At 58.8% G+C, this 17,841-nt stretch overlaps 1 protein-coding gene across 1 annotated transcript; it reads right to left on the minus strand.

Annotated features, from left to right (window-relative positions):
- Positions 1–10,631: 10,631 nt before the first annotated feature.
- FOXL2 (forkhead box L2) lies at positions 10,632–11,792 on the minus strand. Its single transcript, XM_041734642.1, has one exon. The coding sequence runs from the start codon at positions 11,790–11,792 to the stop codon at positions 10,632–10,634; it is 1,161 nt and encodes a 386-aa protein (XP_041590576.1).
- Between the last annotated feature and the right edge of the window lie 6,049 nt (positions 11,793–17,841).

Consider the following 17,841-nt stretch of genomic DNA (forward strand, 5'->3'; position numbering starts at 1 on the left):
TAGGCAGAGGGAGAAGCAGGCTCCCTGTGGGGAGCCTGATACTGGACTGGATCCTAGGACCCAGAGATCACATCCTGATCACACCCTTTGCACCCAAAGTTGCAAATTCTGTATAAAATGTATGTCTTTAATGATGTAAAATTATATAAAATATATAAAAGAAAGAGCAGAGGAAAGTCACCAAAATGTTAACCGTGGTACCCTCATGGGGGAAAGGGATGGGATTTCCTTTAGATTTTGTTTTCTTTATGAATTTTAATGTTATATTTCCCCAAATTTCTTCAATCTGAATTAGCTTTGTAAAGGGGGGGAAAATGTGAAAACGTGAAAAGTCCTAGTATATAGCACTGGAAGCACACAGGTATGGTTATGGATTGATTTGTATCTCAGCTTGGATTTCAGCTCCCAGAAGTGTTTTCTCGGATCACTGCGGGTGGAGGCATTTTGAACCAGTTCTGTCACCACTAAGGCAGAACTAAGGCAGAAAGAGGCTCTGAGCGGCGGCAGATCTGGAACGGCCCCTGCCTGTCCCTGAGCGCGCTTAATTTTGGGGTGGGGGAGACAAGTGCACTGAACAGAGGCATCCAAGCGCCAAGACTTCTGTTCACCGGGGGGATTGGGGGGATTGAAAGTCCATCGGAGCGACAGGGCAGGGCTTTTTTGGGTAGGCAGGAACACTCGGGATACCAATCCCTTGGAGTAAAGGGGCTTGAGCACAGCCCGGGGCTCTCCCTGGGGTCCCCAGAGTCGGCCAGCGGCCTGCAGGGAGACGCCGGACGGACGCCTGTGGGTTGCGGCTTCCCACGCCCCGTCCCGCTCCTCCCCGAGGGCCAGCGGGCTGCGGATCCCTGCGGAAGCCGCAGAGCAGCTGCCCTGCCAGCTAGAGCTTTGGCTCTCCAAACAGCCCCCCAGGCCCAGCACTCGGAGGCTCTGGAGGCTCTGGTGCGAGCGCGGGCAGGGGCCAGGGGCTGAGCAACACGGCAGCATCTCGACGTGGTTGGAAGATGAGCGCCCGCTCCCAGGATCCAGCGAGAATGGATCGCCTTGCCCTGCGCGAACCCCTCGTGGGCTCAGATTCTGGGCCGCTGAGGGAGGTGGCGATGGTGTCCCTTGGTGCCAGCAGAGGGCAGCCTCGAAGCTAGGCGGCCGACTGGCGACCTCGCCACGCAGCGGGCTCCCTTCCAGCGCCCAGGCTTTGCTGGGTGAAGGCGGCCTTGGAGCCCCGAGACCAGCGACCTCAGTCTGCAGGAGTCGGGCGCCAAGGCTCAAGGGCACCTGGCAAGTTGTGGTCAATCACCCCCTTCTGGCAATCTCAGTTTGGGAAACCAGGGCTCCGGGCCAGTGTAACCAAATGCGCCCTAGCAGAACCAAGAAGAAAAAACCCTACACACACAGGGACAACATACAAACGTACACACACACATACATGTATGCATATATCCACACAACAGATGCCAAGCGTGTAGGAGCCTTCTTAATGATGCTAGTGAAAGCTACGATATTAACGTCCTTGGGGAGTGAAGTCAGAGGCTAGGAGAGCTGGGTGGCTCCCAGAGGCACGCAGGAGACGTGGCTTAAGCAAGGACCTGGAGATTTGCGCCGCTGGGGACAGAGGAGCTGTCATCTAGGGATCCCGACAGAGAGAACTGGGGGTTCCAACCCCAACTATGCACTTCCATAAAATGGTCGGCTCTGGATTTTATGGGGTCTTGAGAGGGATTCGAGACAGCACAAACCCAACGAATTCAAGTTTCATCACTGCCCGGCTCTGGCACAATACAGGGCTCCTGAGTTGCTTAGGTGAAAAGATCTGGTTGCCACACCGTTTGCCTGGCGACGTTGTATTGGAGACGCAGGCCTGGCAGGCTTGGGGACCAACCTGCTCCTTGGCCGGCCTGGAATCTTAGGTGCTCTATCTCCAAGCTCCAGGAAGCCTTGAATTCCCATCTTGGGCACCCGGGTCACTGAAATCGGGCAGAGCTCAATTATCGGCCAACGAAATGAAGCCCAGCATGGGGCATGTTGAGTCTCTCGGCAAGCCTGGCGACCGGCCAAAGCCCAGTTGGGCCTGGGGTTGCTCGCTAAGCAGGCCAACCTCAGAGTACGCTGGGCAAACATCATCTACGCCCCCCCAGCGCGCAGTCTTTGCCTGGCCTTGGTCTCTTACGGATTGTGTACATAGGGGCATCCATTTAGTTCTTTTGGTTTGTTTCTCCATCTAAAATTCGAAAAGAGAGCATTTCCTAGGGTAGTGGTGAAAATCGTGATTGAAAACTGTATATAAACCTGTATAGGGATCCCTGGGTGGCGCAGCGGTTTAGCGCCTGCCTTTGGCCCAGGGCGGGATCCTGGAGACCCGGGATCGAATCCCACATCGGGCTCCCGGAGCATGGAGCCTGCTTCTCCCTCTGCCTGTGTCTCTGCCTCTCTCTCTCTCTCTCTCTCTCTCTCTCTCTCTCTCTCTCTCTCTCTGTGACTATCATAAATAAATAAAAAATTAAAAAAAACCCTGTATAACTGTGAGGCGTAATTACCACTCAAGAGCAGCCAACTTCATCAAGTGTTTGCACAGCGTGTGAACAGGGCACATGCAGGAACAGTACACACCCGTGTGCACACGCACATCACTCGTGTGAAAATGTATATGTTTGTCTCCCTAGACGCATGGCAAACGCACACATGTATGCATCTAGGGTACATGCGCATAGGTAGGGACACCCTCGTGCAGACGTGTGCATGCACACTCCACATGCGAACACTGCTGCTGGTGCCTAGAGTCAGAGTGTGCGCGCTGCTCAGCTGACCCGTTTCTCTCGAAGTGGGTCACTGCCACCGGGGGAAACGTGCCGCTCCAGGGTGCGGGGAAAGCCCGGATCCGGTCAGCGACTCGGCGCCGCCAGGCTCCTTTATCTCTCATCTGCCGGCCGGTGGGCAGCTCCAGTTTCAGTAGGGACCAAGATCCCCCAGCCGACCGCTGGGGGTAAGGGGCAAGAAAGGAAGAGGTGGAGGGCGCTCCAAGCACGCCAGGCTGCAGGGCCTCACTGCTCAGGTCTGTCGCGTCTTTTCTCTACCTCCCTAGGTCGCGTCCCCAAGGAAGAAGAAAAAGGTGTCCTGAACCTCCTTTCAGCTCAGGAAAGTTGCCTGGGCCCCCTACCCTCGCAAGCCATTAGGAAGAGAGGCGAACCGAGGGTTCGCCCTCCTTGAAGAAGATGAGCGGCTGCAGCGCGGGCCTGGGCCCCAGGGCCCGCGAGTGGGGTGCGTGGGAGGCGCGCAGCTGGGGGCGCGAGGTCGCTCCCCCTCGGCACCCGCAGGTGGCCCTGCTCGTCTGCCCTCTCCGGGGTGGGGTCCTAAGCCGCGCCACCCTCGCACCCCCTCGGTGTGTCTGCGGAGGCAGGGAGCCCACGCATCCTCTGGGAAAGCAAGCCCACCGCCACGCAGAGGCGACGCCTCGGAGGCTTGAGTTCCGCGGCGACCCGGGTTTCCAAATCACGGAAAGCCAGGCGATAGGGGTCACAAGCGGGTCTCCCGTCGTCTCCGCAGACCCTTTGGGCGGACAGGACAGCGTGACGCCCAGACGTTGAGGCCAAGCGCTGGAGGAGGCTCCGGGGCCGCGAGAGGCGCAGAGGCGCACCGCACGGGTTCGGATCCTGCCGGCCAACCGAGCCCAGCCGCCGCGAACGCGAGTCTCCGCAAACGTTGCGCGCGGTTCCGCTCCTGGGCACCGCGTGGGGCGAGGTCCCGCGGGGCACCACGGCCGCCCACGCTCCGAGAGCCCCCGCAGGAGAACGCAGGGCTGGCGGGGACTCCGAGGCAGAAGAAATTTAGTGGCGCAAGGCTTTGGGGGGCAAGGCGGGCGGCGCGGCTGGGCCTGGGGCTGGGGGAGCTGCCCCGGGGCTGGTAGCCCGGGTTCCGGCGAGGCCGGCCTGGGGGAAGCGGCCCGGGGACAGCCCCGCGGCCCCCTCCCTCGGGATTCCGCAGGCCGCTGACCCGGCCTTTATCTCGGCGCGGTCAGCAGTCGTGGGGGCTTCAGGAAAGAAGACAAAGGCCCGGTGTCACTGCAGGCGGGGGCTCGGTTTCCTGACTCTCCGCTCACACTCACAGCCTTTAGCGTTTGCTGGGGTGGGGGGGGGATTTTTAAAAAATATGTGTCCAGTTTCCTTCCCCCCCTCCCCGAAACAAAGAAAAAGCAAAAAGCATATTGGCCTTCCCTCCTCGTCCATAGACATGAAAGTTTCCTGGGATCCTGTCCTTTCCTCGCTTTGCCTGCCTAGGGAAATAATCTCCCTTTGCACAGAGAGGAGAATCCCGGGAAAGGTTTTGTTTAATTCGGCTTGTTCGTATTATTACCCACAAAGTCAGGCCGAGGTCCCAACGTGGAGGGCCCGAGCTGGCCGCCCCGGCGTGGCGGGGGCTCGGGCGCCTCTGCCCGGTGCGCTCGGCCTCTCCGGGGACGTCCAGGGTCTCCTCCGCCCGCCCCGCACTGGGAGCACCCGGTGCTCACGCGGACCCAGCCATTTCCCCCGAATTTTGTTTGGAGCTGCCCGGGAGCGACCCCTCCGCGCCCGGGGCTCTGCGGGCGCGAGGCGCGGGCGGCCCAGGCCCGGGTCGGCCGAGCCCCCCGCCCCCCGCGGCCGCGGCTCCCCACCGCCCGCGGCGCCTCGGCCCAACCCGCTTCCTGCGTTTGCCCCGAGGGTTTCCCGTTTCTCCACAAAGAGCGAGGGGGGCCTCTCCCACCAGCTGACCTCCGCAACCTCCCGCCCGGTCGCTACCTACTGCTTTTTGAAGAAAGAGGGAAAAAAGGTTCAAACAGCTCCGCGTTCCGGGGGAGGCGCCTGGGGGCGGGAGGCGCCGGCCCGAGAGCCTCGGAGTGGCGGCTGCGCCTGGACTCTAGCGCCTGGCTGGGTGTCGCCGGCGGTCAGCTGGGCCTCGCCTCTCGGGGCCTCTGGCCTTGGGAGAGGAGCGAGGGCGGCAGGAGGAGCGCCGGGCCAGGTGCGCTGGCTGTGCGTCCAGGGCCAGGTAGTCACCGCCGTGGCAACTGCGTGTGCCTCCTCCTAAGGGTCAAGGAAGGGGCTGGGGTACGGTAGACGCATCAGCCTGCGCTGCGACTTGGAAACGTGCTCCAAGGTCTGGGCTCTTGAGGGCTCAGGGTGGCTGTGGCCAGTGGGCTAGAACGTCAGACCCCACAGGATTACTAGGGAAGGTCCTTCCTTCCTTCCTTCCTTCCTTCCTTCCTTCCTTCCTTCCTTCCTTCCTTCCTTCCTTCCTTCCTCCCTCCCTCCCTCTCTTCCTTCTTTCCTTTCTTCCTCCTTCCCTCCTTCCTCCTTCCCTCCCTCCCCTTCTCTCTTTCTCTTCTTTCCTCCTTCTTTCATTTAGGGTCAGAAAACCATATTGACCATGTACAAAATGGGCATTTTGACCTTAGAACACTTAATTACTTTTATAACCCTGCATGGTGTATGTGTATATATATATATATATGTATATATGTATATACGTATATATATATATGATTATTTCTATTTTATAGATGAGAAACCTGAAATTCAGGTGAGTCTTTGCTCAAGGTCAAACAGTTAATTAAAGGCGGTTGCTGGGCTCTACACTAGTTCTTCCAGGCTGAACAGGCCTTGCCCCATCATCCTGCACAGGCCACCTCCCTGGGTTCACATGGTCTCAGAGCAAGCTTGTCAGAGCTTATCACCAAGCTGGAGCCTATGTAGCAAATAGCAGGCACAGCGGAATGTTCTAGGGGGGACAATCTGCATGCAGCTCAGTCCTGTGATTCTTTCTCCTCTGGCTGGCTGCCCCTTTACCCAGCTCCCCGAACACTGAACACTGGCCTGCAGGGCCTGTGCCCCTCAGAGAACCCAATGGGTAGCCGGGCTCAGTGCTTTCAGGTCTCTCCATAAAATTTCCAAGGTTGTTTGCCCCACAGATACCTAGGTGGCCCCTGGATGGTCCATTCTCTTCTCAGGACCTCTGGTTGCTTAAATGTAAGCTAAGAGATTTGGGGTCCATTCTTTTGTGACAGAATGGCTCCCTGTCTCCAGAAAGTAGAAAGCAGATAAGACTGCCTGGTTTCAAGAATCCCTAATTTCTTGTTGTCCCTAAGGCAGAACTAGGGGCATGAACTTTCCTTCCAACAGCTCCATGCGTCTGGTCCCCATCACACAGGAGAGGTGTGTCTTCTGGTCCCATCCTTTCCTGTAGGTCCCACAGATCTATTCCTGGAAGCAGGGGCAGCCCTATGGAGGCAGCTGGACCCACAAGGCATGGTCACCTTCAGCTTAGCTCCATAGAGTGGGGGCCACTGCAGGCCTCCTGAGCCTGACCAGGCAGCTTCCTGGCTCCAACTCCCCCACTCCCCCCGGGGCCCAGGGGTTCTGGTGCTCCAAGCCTCCATTTAGGGAAGACCTTATTCATGGGCAGACTGTCTTGGGTCTGACCCAGTGTCCTGGCCCATTTCTCCTGCCCTACTGACTGCAAGAAGCCGGGGTCGGGCCCCTGATTTCCATCGACCACTAGGGGGCTTTTAGAAACCTGGAGCTCTAGCCTCCCTTAGTGGGAGAGCCAGGCAAGGGCCTGAGGGCACCTAACCGCAGGTGAAATATCCTGAGCTGCATGCCCACCCAAACTGGGGATGTAGAGAAGTGAACTCTTTACTTATGCAAAGGGGAAGCAGGCCCAGGACACCCTTGGGAGTAAGGAGTGAGGCCATCCCAGAAAACACCCTAGGTCCCCATTCCATAATTTCCTTGGTGCATGTACCGCACTGGCAAATATTTCTCACGCATTCCCCCCACCCCCGCCCCCAGAACAGGAAACCTCACCCCCTTCAACCCAAGTATTTTGGCTGGGCAGTCTTGGGGTTAAGGGATGGCTGAGAATTTGTGTTTAAATGTGAGGAGGGGGTTCATATTGTCAGTGATGAGTGTGAGGATGTTTACATTCATACAAGTGCATACACACTCCTCATTCAATACAATGTGGAGCAATTCATTACCCAGGCCACGAGAAATTGGCAGGGTATTTGCATCAAACTCTAAGTTGTATTTATAGTATACCCTGACAAACATAAATACATACACCCAGATGGTCCAGCCATCTAGACCAGACTATACATGCTAAGGCATAATTGCTGTATATCAGGAACTCTCTTAAATACTTTTGCCCTCGCTTAGGAGGTTCCTTAAATCCTCTTCTCTAATAGAAACTCAAAAGTGCAAAGAAGGAGAGGAGAGAAAGGAAATGAGAGATGAAGAAAGTCAGCCATAGCCTCAAACTTTTAGCACTAGGGGAAATGACCGAACTATAGAGTTATGGAGAAACCCCTAGGGCTGGAATTAGAGACAGATGTCTTCCTGTGGGCATCCACTGGGAAGTGGGGGTATAATCTATCTCCTTTCTCTGTGTGGGATCCCTCCCCTGATCCCTGTGTACATCAGGAGTCCCTCACTGATTCTTCCATTTCATTCTGCAAACTTGGTGAGACTGCCACTACCTCACCAGCCTTGGGTGTCTCTTGCCTTTCAGCTCTAGGGGACAGAGAGAGGCCATCCTCCATGGCTGGCCTACACCAACTTCCCCTACCTCACTGAAGCCTCTGCCCTGGACACTCTCTTCTTTTGCTTTCTCTCCCTGGGATAGCAGTTACGGGGGTGCCAAGAGTCAACCCTGGAATAGACAGCCTCAACCAGCTCAAGCAAAGGCTCTGTATATAGTCTTTGTTATCATTCAGCAAGCCAGGATTATATACCAAGAACATAACTGCATATATTACCAATGACTTATGAATGCAACGCACGCTGTGGTCCCTCATAAGCACTCCTTGAGTATTAGGCATATGGTTATTACAATGCCTAAAATATATGCCCTCTCTGAAGGCGAATGACAAACATATACACCTCCCATCCTGTCACCAGGACACGACTTACACTGTACGCACATATTTGTAGCAGACAGACTACACAACTGCCCATGGGATACATGTTCACACCACAGAAAGCACAGACAGACAAACACATAGCAGTCCAGTTTCTTTTCTGCAACTCCTCTTAGCCAGACAGTGGTGCGGCGGTTCACTAGAAGCACCCAGATCCTAGGCCTGACCAGTCTCTTGGGCTTCCCACCTCTTGGGAGGGCTTCCTCCCTCTCCAGCCTAATGCTTCCCTCTCCCCTGGCACTGACGGGCTCCAGTCGAGGTCACAGGCTGATGCTCCTCAAAACAGCCACGACTTCATCTTCCAGCCTTCTAGCCTCCCCAAGGAAGCTGGAGGGAGGAAAGTTATCCTGAATCAGAGCCACTTCCCCTCGGGCCCAGCTACACATAACAGGGATCCCACCCTGATGGTCCCACAGTGTAACCACTAGTATAGGCTGGAGTGTGAGGCCTGCAGCCTTCATCCCTGTCACCAGCTGCCCCTGACCCACTGGTCTGCCTGGACCTGTGCCCTCTGCTGTCCAGGCCCAGAGTGGGGGCACTGAGGGACACGTGGCTGGAGTGGGATCCGGCCCAAGCTCCACCACGGTGGAGGGGAGAGCTGGCTCATACTTGTCATCCCATCCGCAGATTGAAGGCTGACCACCCCTAATATTCCTTGAGCTCCCCGGGGCTGTAACACGGTCAAATGCCCGCATGCCTGCGCAGAAGCACCGGTCTGAATTCGTTATTTGAAGTCTCGGTAGAGGAAGAGAAGGGGAAAAAAATAGATTTCTACAGCCACACAGTATGTTCATTCCTCTCTGATACTCCTAAATCTCTTACGCGTATCTCAATGTAAATTAATTCTGATTATTAAAAATAATAAGGCAATCCACGTAAGTCGCTCCTTACATTTGTACAGAGGTTGGCAGCCTACAGAACGTTTCCTCAACCAGGATTTTATCTATTTGGAATAAACTCTTCTGGTTACTGTATTTGTCCTGGAAAATAGAAACGTATGAGTTCAATATAATGAAAACACAGTCCATACACCTAGTACGACTGCGTAAGAGGTAAAATACAAACTCGGATGGGTGCAAAAATCGAACAAATTCTACGTACACCCACGCCTTGTGAACGAACCGCGACTGATAAAGTCTCTTTGATGACGTTAAACAGCCCCAACCGACCAGCGATGACACAGAAAACAAACAATCCCCCGGAAAACAGAGCGGCAGCAACCACAAACGCCCTCCACTCGGGCTGCCCTCGACCCTTATTTATCTGAAAGAGAATAAAACTTTGCTGGAAATCTCTCTCTCTCGCACCTAGCTGCTGGACAAACTTAGGCGAGGCAGAAATAATAGAAGTCCGTGTTAAAAGAAAGAACAAAAAAATTTATTTGGGAATTGACAAGACGGTAACAACAAACAAACAAACAAAACAACAAAAGTGCTCTAGTTCTTTCTAGAAAATTTGGTCCTCCAAACGACACACTACAAAACAACCAGGTCTAGGGTTTTTCGGGCCAGCCGGCTCCCCGCCACCAGCCCGCCTGGTCCGACTGCTGCCAGGTTTCACATTTCTCCTGCCCAAGGTGGGAGAAGCAAGACGTTTGCAAAACAAAAATCAGAGAGAGGACAAGCCGTCCCCGCAGCGTCCGCCGGGCAGGCAGTGATCTCCCGGCACTCTGGGCTTGCATCGGAAGATCCGGGGAAATTTGGTTTTGATTTGTTTGCTTTTAGACAGATAGAGAGGGGGGACCCCTCCAACTGGTAAAGGAAACCGACTTCTACTGAGCAGATTCTCCTACCTCTCTGAACACAGCTTTTTGAAGGCCCGACAGGAATCCTACTTCAAATCTCCTGGAAGAGATTTTCATGTTTTGCTTTAGCAAACTCCAAGGCCACAATACTTCGCCGGTTTTCCCGGTTAGTTTTTTCTTTTTTCTTTTTTCCTTAAAAAGACACTTTAAAACGTTCTCTAAAACAGCCCTCCTGATCTCTTGGGCGAAGCCTCGGCCAGCCGCCGCGGGCCTGCGGGCGCCCGGAGCGCCGGGTCGGGGAGCGGAGGACGCGCAGCCCGCCTGGGAGCCGGGGACGAGCTGCAAAGCCCCGCGCAGGCCGCCGCGCCAGCGGCCCGGCTCCCCGCTCCCGCCCGCCCCCGCCCCACTCGGGGGCCCCCGCCGGCGGCTTCTGAGCCGCTCCCAGAGGCTCCGTGGAGCAAACACACGTTCGTCCCTTGCTCGGGCGCCGCGGGTCTCCTCGCCCGCCCGGACCCGCGCTTCCAGCCAGGGGTGGCGCGGCAGCCGCCGGGCCGGGGAAGCCGAGCGCGAGCGCACCGACCTGTGTGAGGAGGCCCGGGGGTCTGCTCCGCCGACGCCCGGCTGCACCGCGGCCCCGGCGCTTGCCCCGCTCTGGGCTCTGCGTCGGGGTGTCCAGCCCGGACGCTGGGGCGCCGCGCGGGGGCGGGGGGGACGCGGCCTGCAGAAGGCGCGCGGAGAGGCGGCCTGCAGGCCCGGGCGGCGAGGGCGCGGGGAGGGCGCGGCGGGGGCGGGGGGCGCGCCACGGGAGAGGCGGTGGAGACAAAGAGGGGCGAGCGGCGCGGCGCGGCGCGGCGCGGAGCCAGGGGAGGCGGAGGGCCCCGGGCGCGGGCTCCCAGGCCGGCGTCGCGCGTCCCCGCATCCTCAGAGTCGGCGTGCGCGGGGCGCTCAGAGGTCGAGGCGCGAGTGCAGCGCGCCGGTCTTGGTGTCGTGGTCCCAGTAAGAGCAGTGCATCATGGCGAGCTCGGGCTGCCGGGCGCAGGCGAACTGCAGGCCCGGCGCGTTGCTGGGCGCGGGCGCCGGGGGCGCGGCGGTCGCCGGGCTGGCGGGGCTGAGCTGGCCCGGGGGCGGCGCGGCGGCCGCGTGGTGCGGCGGGGCCGGCGGCGGCGCGGCGGCCGCGTGCAGATGGTGCGCGTGCGGGTGCGGGTGCGGGTGCGGGTGCGGGTGCGGGTGCGGCGGCGGCGGCGGGGGCGCGGCGGGCGGGCCCCCCAGGCCGTTGTAGGAGTTCACCACGCCGGGGGGCAGCGCCATGCTCTGCACGCGCGAGTACGGCCCGTACGAGGCGGCCGGCCCGGCCAGCCCCTTGACCACCGCGGCCGCGCCCGGGCTGCCCGGGCCCGCGGCCGCCGCCGCCGCCGCCGCCGCCGCCGCGGCCGCCGCCATCTGGCAGGAGGCGTAGGGCATGGGCGAGGGCGGCTGCGGCAGCGGCCAGGAGTTGTTGAGGAAGCCGGACTGCAGGTACTTGGGGGGCGCCAGGTAGCCGTAGCCGTCGGCGCCCGCGCCCGCCACGCCGCAGCCGCCCGCGGCGCCCCCGGCCGCGAAGAGCCCCTTGCCCGGCTGGAAGTGCGCGGGCGGCGGCCGGAAGGGCCGCTTCATGCGGCGGCGGCGCCGGTAGTTGCCCTTCTCGAACATGTCCTCGCAGGCCGGGTCCAGCGTCCAGTAGTTGCCCTTGCGCTCGCCGCCGCCCTCGCGCGGCACCTTGATGAAGCACTCGTTGAGGCTGAGGTTGTGGCGGATGCTGTTCTGCCAGCCCTTCTTGTTCTTCTCGTAGAACGGGAACTTGGCGATGATGTACTGGTAGATGCCGGACAGCGTGAGCCTCTTCTCGGCGCTCTCGCGGATCGCCATGGCGATGAGCGCCACGTACGAGTACGGGGGCTTCTGCGCGGGGTCGGGCTTCTCCGCGGCCGCCCCGCCGCCGCCGCCGCCGCCGCCGCCGCCCTTGCCGGGGCTCGGCGGCGGCGGCGCCTCGGGCTCCTCGGCGGCGCGGCCGGGCTCCGGGGCCAGCAGGGCCCCCGCGGCGTCCTCGGGCTCGGGGTAGCTGGCCATCGCGGCGGAGCCGGCGCGCCGCGGCCCGCCAGCCCCTGCCCGCCCGGCCCCTCCCGCGGTGCCCGCGCGGCGCAGTCCCGAACTTCTGGGCACCGCGGGCGCCGCCCGAGCTCGCTGGCCGGCGGCCTCTCGCCGCGCTCCTCTGCGCTCTCCTTCCCCTCGGGAGCGGCCGGCGGGAGTGGGCAGTGGAGCTCAGCCTCTGGCCATGGGGGGCCCGCCCAGCAGCGAGGGGCTCCGGCCCCGCCGCCCCTCCCCGCCCAGGCCAGTCCCCGCCTCGGTGGGTTTTCTTCCCGGCGCCCTCCCCCGCCCCCACCCGCCGGGTTTCCCGAGGCGCGACCCGCGTCTCCGGCGGAGCTGCCTGCCGCAGTCCCCAGCGCCCGGAGCCTGGCTCAGTGCTGACTCGTATGGGCTCCGCCGAGTTCCGCTTGCGTCAGGCGCCTTCGCCCCTATAGCGGGGCGGCCAGTCGCGCACGGGCGAGTCCGTCTCCAAGTCACTTTCTGTGAACGCCCCGCACGGCCCGGGCCGGCGCGCGCCCCTCCCGGCGGGCCGAGGGGGCCCGGCCGACGACCCGGCTCCCGCTCCCGCTCCCGCTCCCGCTCCCGCTCCCGCTCCCGCCCGCGCCTGCGGTCCGCGGGGCTCGCTCGGCGGGCGGGGCGGGGAGATGCCGAGGGCCCCGCGGGGCGCGTCCGCGCTCGGCCAGGGCTCAGGAGTCCGGGCCCGGCGGGAGAGGCGCGCCGAGCCTCCGCGCGGCTCTCAGGTGGAGGAGAAGGACTCGGCGGCTCTGCCCCTCCGCCGCAGTTCCCGGGGCCGAACTTCTCTAGCTTGGGGCCGGGGGAGGGGCGGGACGGGACGGCGAGGGGCCGGGCGGCGGCGGGGTGGAGAGAGCTGCGCGGTGGCTTTGGGAAAACCAGCCCAGAAACGCGTGTCACTGAAGCGAGCAACCTCGGCCCGGCCTGGCCTGGCGTGGCCTGGCCGTCGTGCTTCCAGAGGGACTGGGCCGGATGGCGCTGGGGAGAGGTCGGGGAAGAAGCGCCCAGGAGCCTGGCCCGAAGCCGCTTTGTCCTTCCTTGCTCTGCCTCTGGACGCAGGGACCAGACCTCTCCCCAGAACCCGCCTTGTCACCCTCGCTTGGATGTGTGCTTTAGCACCACCAAGTAGACTCTCCCCCAGTCCTGCTGTGACGCGGGCGCGAGCGTTGCCCGTGGGGCCTTGGGGGACTCGGTCTGTGTGCGCCGTTATCACACACACACAAGTCATGGGGCCGGTCTGCCCGTGAGACACGTGAGATACCAGCTGCCCAGGTGCACATGTGCTGGTGCAAAAACACAGGTATGCACACGTACAAGGTGAGATTTATATTTATGGATAAAACATTTATACTTACTCCTGTAATGGTACATGTGTGTCACCTATCAGTAAGTGTGGTTCTGGGATGTCGCATCTTCTCTCTCTTTTTCCTCTCTCCTTCCTTCCTTCTTCCCTTTCCCTATTCCGACACAGCCTGGGAAGAAAAACAAGAGGCTGGGAGAGGCATTTGTTCAAAATCTCTCTCCTGACATTTGTTCTGATCTTTCTCCAGGGCTGAGGGGTGAATGCTCATCTACCTGCAGCAGAAGTCTGAATGGGTCCCAGTCACACCTGCATGCCAAGAGATTGTCTCAGGGGAAATTAATGCTGACACGAAAGGCAGCCGTGCTTTTTAACAGTTTAACTTAGCCTCAACAAAACGTCTGCCATCATAAAGTGTGAGAGAGATGTCCGGGTGTTTTGAATCCTCATGCCCCAAACTCCTTGGTACTAAGGGGGCCCGGATACTTTGGGGAGGAAGGTGGACTGGATGGATGTCATGCCAGGTTGTGTCACGTGTCTGGATTGGCATGCCTGGAGTGGCCACCCCAAAGCTCATTACTACCACTTCCTCTTGGGCTGCCCAGTCTCAGCGGAAGCCTGAAGAGCCCTTAGTGGCCTATGGGCCCAGCACCCATGGCCACGTTTGTGTGTTGCCTGCCTCCCGCTCAGCTCTCTGATCTACATTGTGAGATTAAAGGAAAGGAGGACAGGGTGATGGGCTCTTTTGGAATTCAGCATCGTGCAAATGACTACAGAGAGGTCAGCAGGGCAGTCTGGTCTGAACACTAAAGTGAGAGGGAACAGGGCTCTCCTAAACTCACTTCAGTAAATTCCCTCCTCTACCTTCCATTTAAGTGTATTTTAGGGTAGCTTGATTGTTTCTCCTGCTGCTCCCATTATACACTGGGGTAAGCAGCACCTCTTCAAAACCTCTGTGGCTGTCTCCTGAGCAGGAGTGCAGGTGTTTTTCTTCTTTCTCACCCCCATCCATGCCCAGGCTAGGGGTGGGAGTGATGTGAATTTGGTTTGGGGCTGCTGCAGATTGACCCTAGCGCCCCTCCTCCCCCTGGGCCTGGGCAGGGGGAAAAAAACAGTTGGGTCTGGCCCCAACCTGCGGGTGTGTGTGCTCTCTCCTCTCCTCTTTTTTTCTGACCACCCAGGCTGGCTCTCTGTCTCGCTCTCCCCCTTTGCAGGCATTTCCGCTGCTGGCCTGCAGCAGCCAGGTGTAACAGCATTGTTGTGTGTGTCATCACTTCCCCGAATTCCAAACTCGGCTCCCTTTTCAGCCTTTAAGGAGTGTGTGTGTGTGTGTGTGTGTGCGCGCGCGCGCACGTGTGGGTAGGAGGTGGGGGTAAAGGAAGGAGTTCCTGTAAAGGGTCTTCTGGGTGGACAGGAGTCCTGCTCCTTTCAGGTATTGCTGTCCAGGAAGCGGCGGGGCGCGCCTTGGCTTACTTCTCAGCCCTCTAGGGCCGGCCGGGGAGGGCCCCGCTTCCTGGCGAGGTCCAGGCCGGCCGACCGTGTCGAGGCTCGTGGGGGGGCATCCTCTCTCCCCGCGGCATTGCGGCGACGCCGGGCCTCCGTCCAGTGACCTCGGGGCGGTGCCCACCTCGCAGGCCCGGGCGGAGCTCCGGGCCTCTCCGTCCGGGTTTCCCGGGGGCCTGCAGCTGCAGCGCGGGAGCCGCCGCCAGTGCCTCCTGCCGGGCGTCCCGCCCCCCTCCTGCGCCCGCCCCGCGCCCGCGAGGCCCCGACAGCCGGCGCGAGCGGTTCACTCGGCTCGGACGCAGGACGCAGGACGCAGGGAGACGCTTCTCTCCGCCCCGCGGGGGATCCTGCATCGGGCGGCGGCCGAAGCGGCCGCGCCTCTGGGGATCCCGGCGGCCGGGGTGGGGGGTGGGGGGCTCCGGCCAGGTGAGCGGCCCAGCGGCCCCGAGGTCGCCGCCGGCTGCTCGAATGAGGCCCCGAGGTGCCCTTTCCCGGCGGGGCCCTGCTACACCCTCCGGCTTCCCGCCCTGCGCGAGCGCAGAGGGACCGAGCCCGCGGCAGCCCTCTCCCTGGGGTGCGCAGCCCTCTCCCTGGGGTGCGCAGCCCTCTCCCTGGGGTGCGGCCTCTGCGGCGCGGCGGGAAAGGCGAAGCCGGGCTGCGTGCGCTGGCACATCCCTGCAGCTGCACACCTCAGCTGTCAGCGCTACTCCAGGCTCCTCCTACGCCCCCTGGACTCCAGGTCTCTGCACCCCCGTCACATCCTTCCATCCACTGCTCCCCAGGCCACCCCATATCTCCTCCAGTTCTCCTTTTCTCTGCTACCCTTACACACTCACCTGTTACACAGACTAGTTCAGATCCAGCACAGTTTGGTAGAAAACCTGTCACTCTGATGCCTGGCCTTTAAGCTTCTCTACACACTTGGGCACTCAGCTATCTCATGACACAGAGTGACCTCTTGGGTCCATGTCTGCAAGCCTGACACCAAAAGCCTGTTGCTGCTTTGATATCTTTGGCTCAGGGTTAGGGTGACTGAGCTGCCACCTGGACGTTCCCTTGGTGAAGTTGCTGCTCAGAGTTCTTTGGGAAGCTCAGGTACAGAACATATTCCTGATGCACTTTAACACACACAGGCCACTCACACAGGCTTTGTCTGTGTTTTGTAGCTGAGCTCCCTGCCACGCAGACAGGCTGCAGCCTGAGTGAGTGCTTGGTTCTTCTGCACACACCCACATAGCCCAGGCCCCAGGCAGGCCCACAGTATTTTGCCTGGTTGAGACTAGCAGAGACACCCAAATCTATGCTTGGGAGAAAGAGTGAGCAAGAATAGAGAAGGAGAGAGAGAGAGAGAGAGAGAGAGAGAAGCCATTACCTTCTGGGGAAGAACTCACAGATGAGAGCTGTTTCCAGTTGGTATCTTAGTGCATCCTACACCCCTCACTCTGTGGTTGGCTGGGCTGGGAGGGGTAGACTAGCGTTCTGGGCTCCTCCTTACCTCACTGATGTTGGGCCTCAAGTTCACTAGCATCTCTTTGCCCCAAGGAGTGTGTGCCCTACCCTTTACCTGGCTGACTGCCCGGCAGTTGTAGGCATTTCTCCTGGTTGAGCCTAACTTAGGGAGAAAAGGCAGAGGGGGCGGGTTCCTGGGCAATGCGGGACCTTCCCTCTCCAAAGACTTTTGGGATGCTCCCAGAGACATAATTCTTGGGTGGCAGGATGACCAGCTTCCTTTGGTATCACATGGCCATTACTCCCATGGCCCAAAGCTATTTTTTTTCAGCCCTAAACAGTGAGTTTAGGTGCTCACTGCCACTAGGTGCTTTCTGTTCCCTCATCCCCACCCCCATGCTTGAGAGCATGATGTGTTGTTTAAAGTTGCCTTGTTGCCTTTCTTCACACCCACACTGCAAGCCTTGATGGGTAGGGACTCTGTCCTCCACTTCTTACTCCCTGCTTCCCACCAGGACTGGCTTAATGTGTTTTAATGGCATTGGATACTGCCTCCATTCCATAGAGAGAATTGAGAGATGCCACTTTCCTTGTGATGAAGCTGGAATTTCCAAGAAAGGGATTGCAGGTGGGTAAGAGTGGCTGGAGCATGGAGGGCCAGCTCGGGATCTGAGTGTCCTCTGGCATTTGGGGCTATCTGTGATTACAGCTGCACAGCCATGTTGCTGAATCTTGGGCCAGGACACCTTCCTCATGCTGAGGACCTGTGTGAGACATTTACTAAGCTTTACTAGAAATAAGGTGGCCTTGGCATCTGTAGCAGCTAGCTTATAAGGTAAGGCCAGTTGTCCGGAGCCCCGGGAAGGCCCATGAGGGGGTGGCTGAAAGTGTACTTCCTTACTCCCTGCTCAAGCTTCTGTCCACAAATGGGCACTGTGTACAGAGCCTCTGTGCAGGAGGGCAGTTTTACATGCCTACCTTTGTTTTTTATTTTATTTATTTATTTAAAAAATTTTTAGATGCCTATCTTTGATGAAGTCCAGAGGAAGGGGAAGAGAAGGGCCAACTTTTGTGTTTTGCAATACTGGCCTTCTGAAGATTTCCCTCATGCCCAAATTGTGTGTGTGTGTGTGTGTGTGCTGCATAACTTGCATATGTAAACACTGTGCATCTCAAGTATACAGCCTGATGTATTTTTATTTACAGTGCACCATGTAACCACAACCCTGATCAAGATATGGAATATTGGAGCACCTGGGGAGGGTTCAGAAAGTTGAGTGACTCTTGGTTTTGGCTCAGGTCATGATCTCAGTTTAGTGGGATTGAGCCCCGAGTCCAGCTCTGCACTCGGTGGGGAGTCTGCTTGAGATTCTCTCTCCCTCTGCCCCTCTCCACTGTGCTCTTTCTCTCTCTCTCTCTAACATAAATCTTTTAAGAAAGATATGAAATGTGAACATTTTTGTCACCGCTGATGGTCTCCTTATATTTTTTCCTCTTTAATACCTACTCCCAAGGATAACTGTATTCTGATTTCTATCACCATAGATGGACTTTGCCTGTATATAAATGGAGCATACAGCATGTACTCTTTTGTGTCTAGTTTCTTCTGCATAACATATTTTTGATATCCATTCATCTTGTTGCATATGTCAGACATTAGTTTCTCTTTATTGCTGTATAATATTCCAGAATTTGCTTATCTGTTCAGCTATTAAGGGACATCTGTGCTATTTCCAGTTTTGAGGTATTATAAATAAAGCTGCTGTC

The sequence above is a fragment of the Vulpes lagopus genome, chromosome 19 (assembly GCF_018345385.1).
Source record: "Vulpes lagopus strain Blue_001 chromosome 19, ASM1834538v1, whole genome shotgun sequence".
NCBI classification, from domain to species: domain Eukaryota; kingdom Metazoa; phylum Chordata; class Mammalia; order Carnivora; family Canidae; genus Vulpes; species Vulpes lagopus.

Excerpts from the sequence above, each read along its gene's own strand:
- FOXL2 (XM_041734642.1), bottom strand. The coding sequence starts at position 11,792 with ATGGCCAGCTACCCCGAGCCCGAGGACGCCGCGGGGGCCCTGCTGGCC.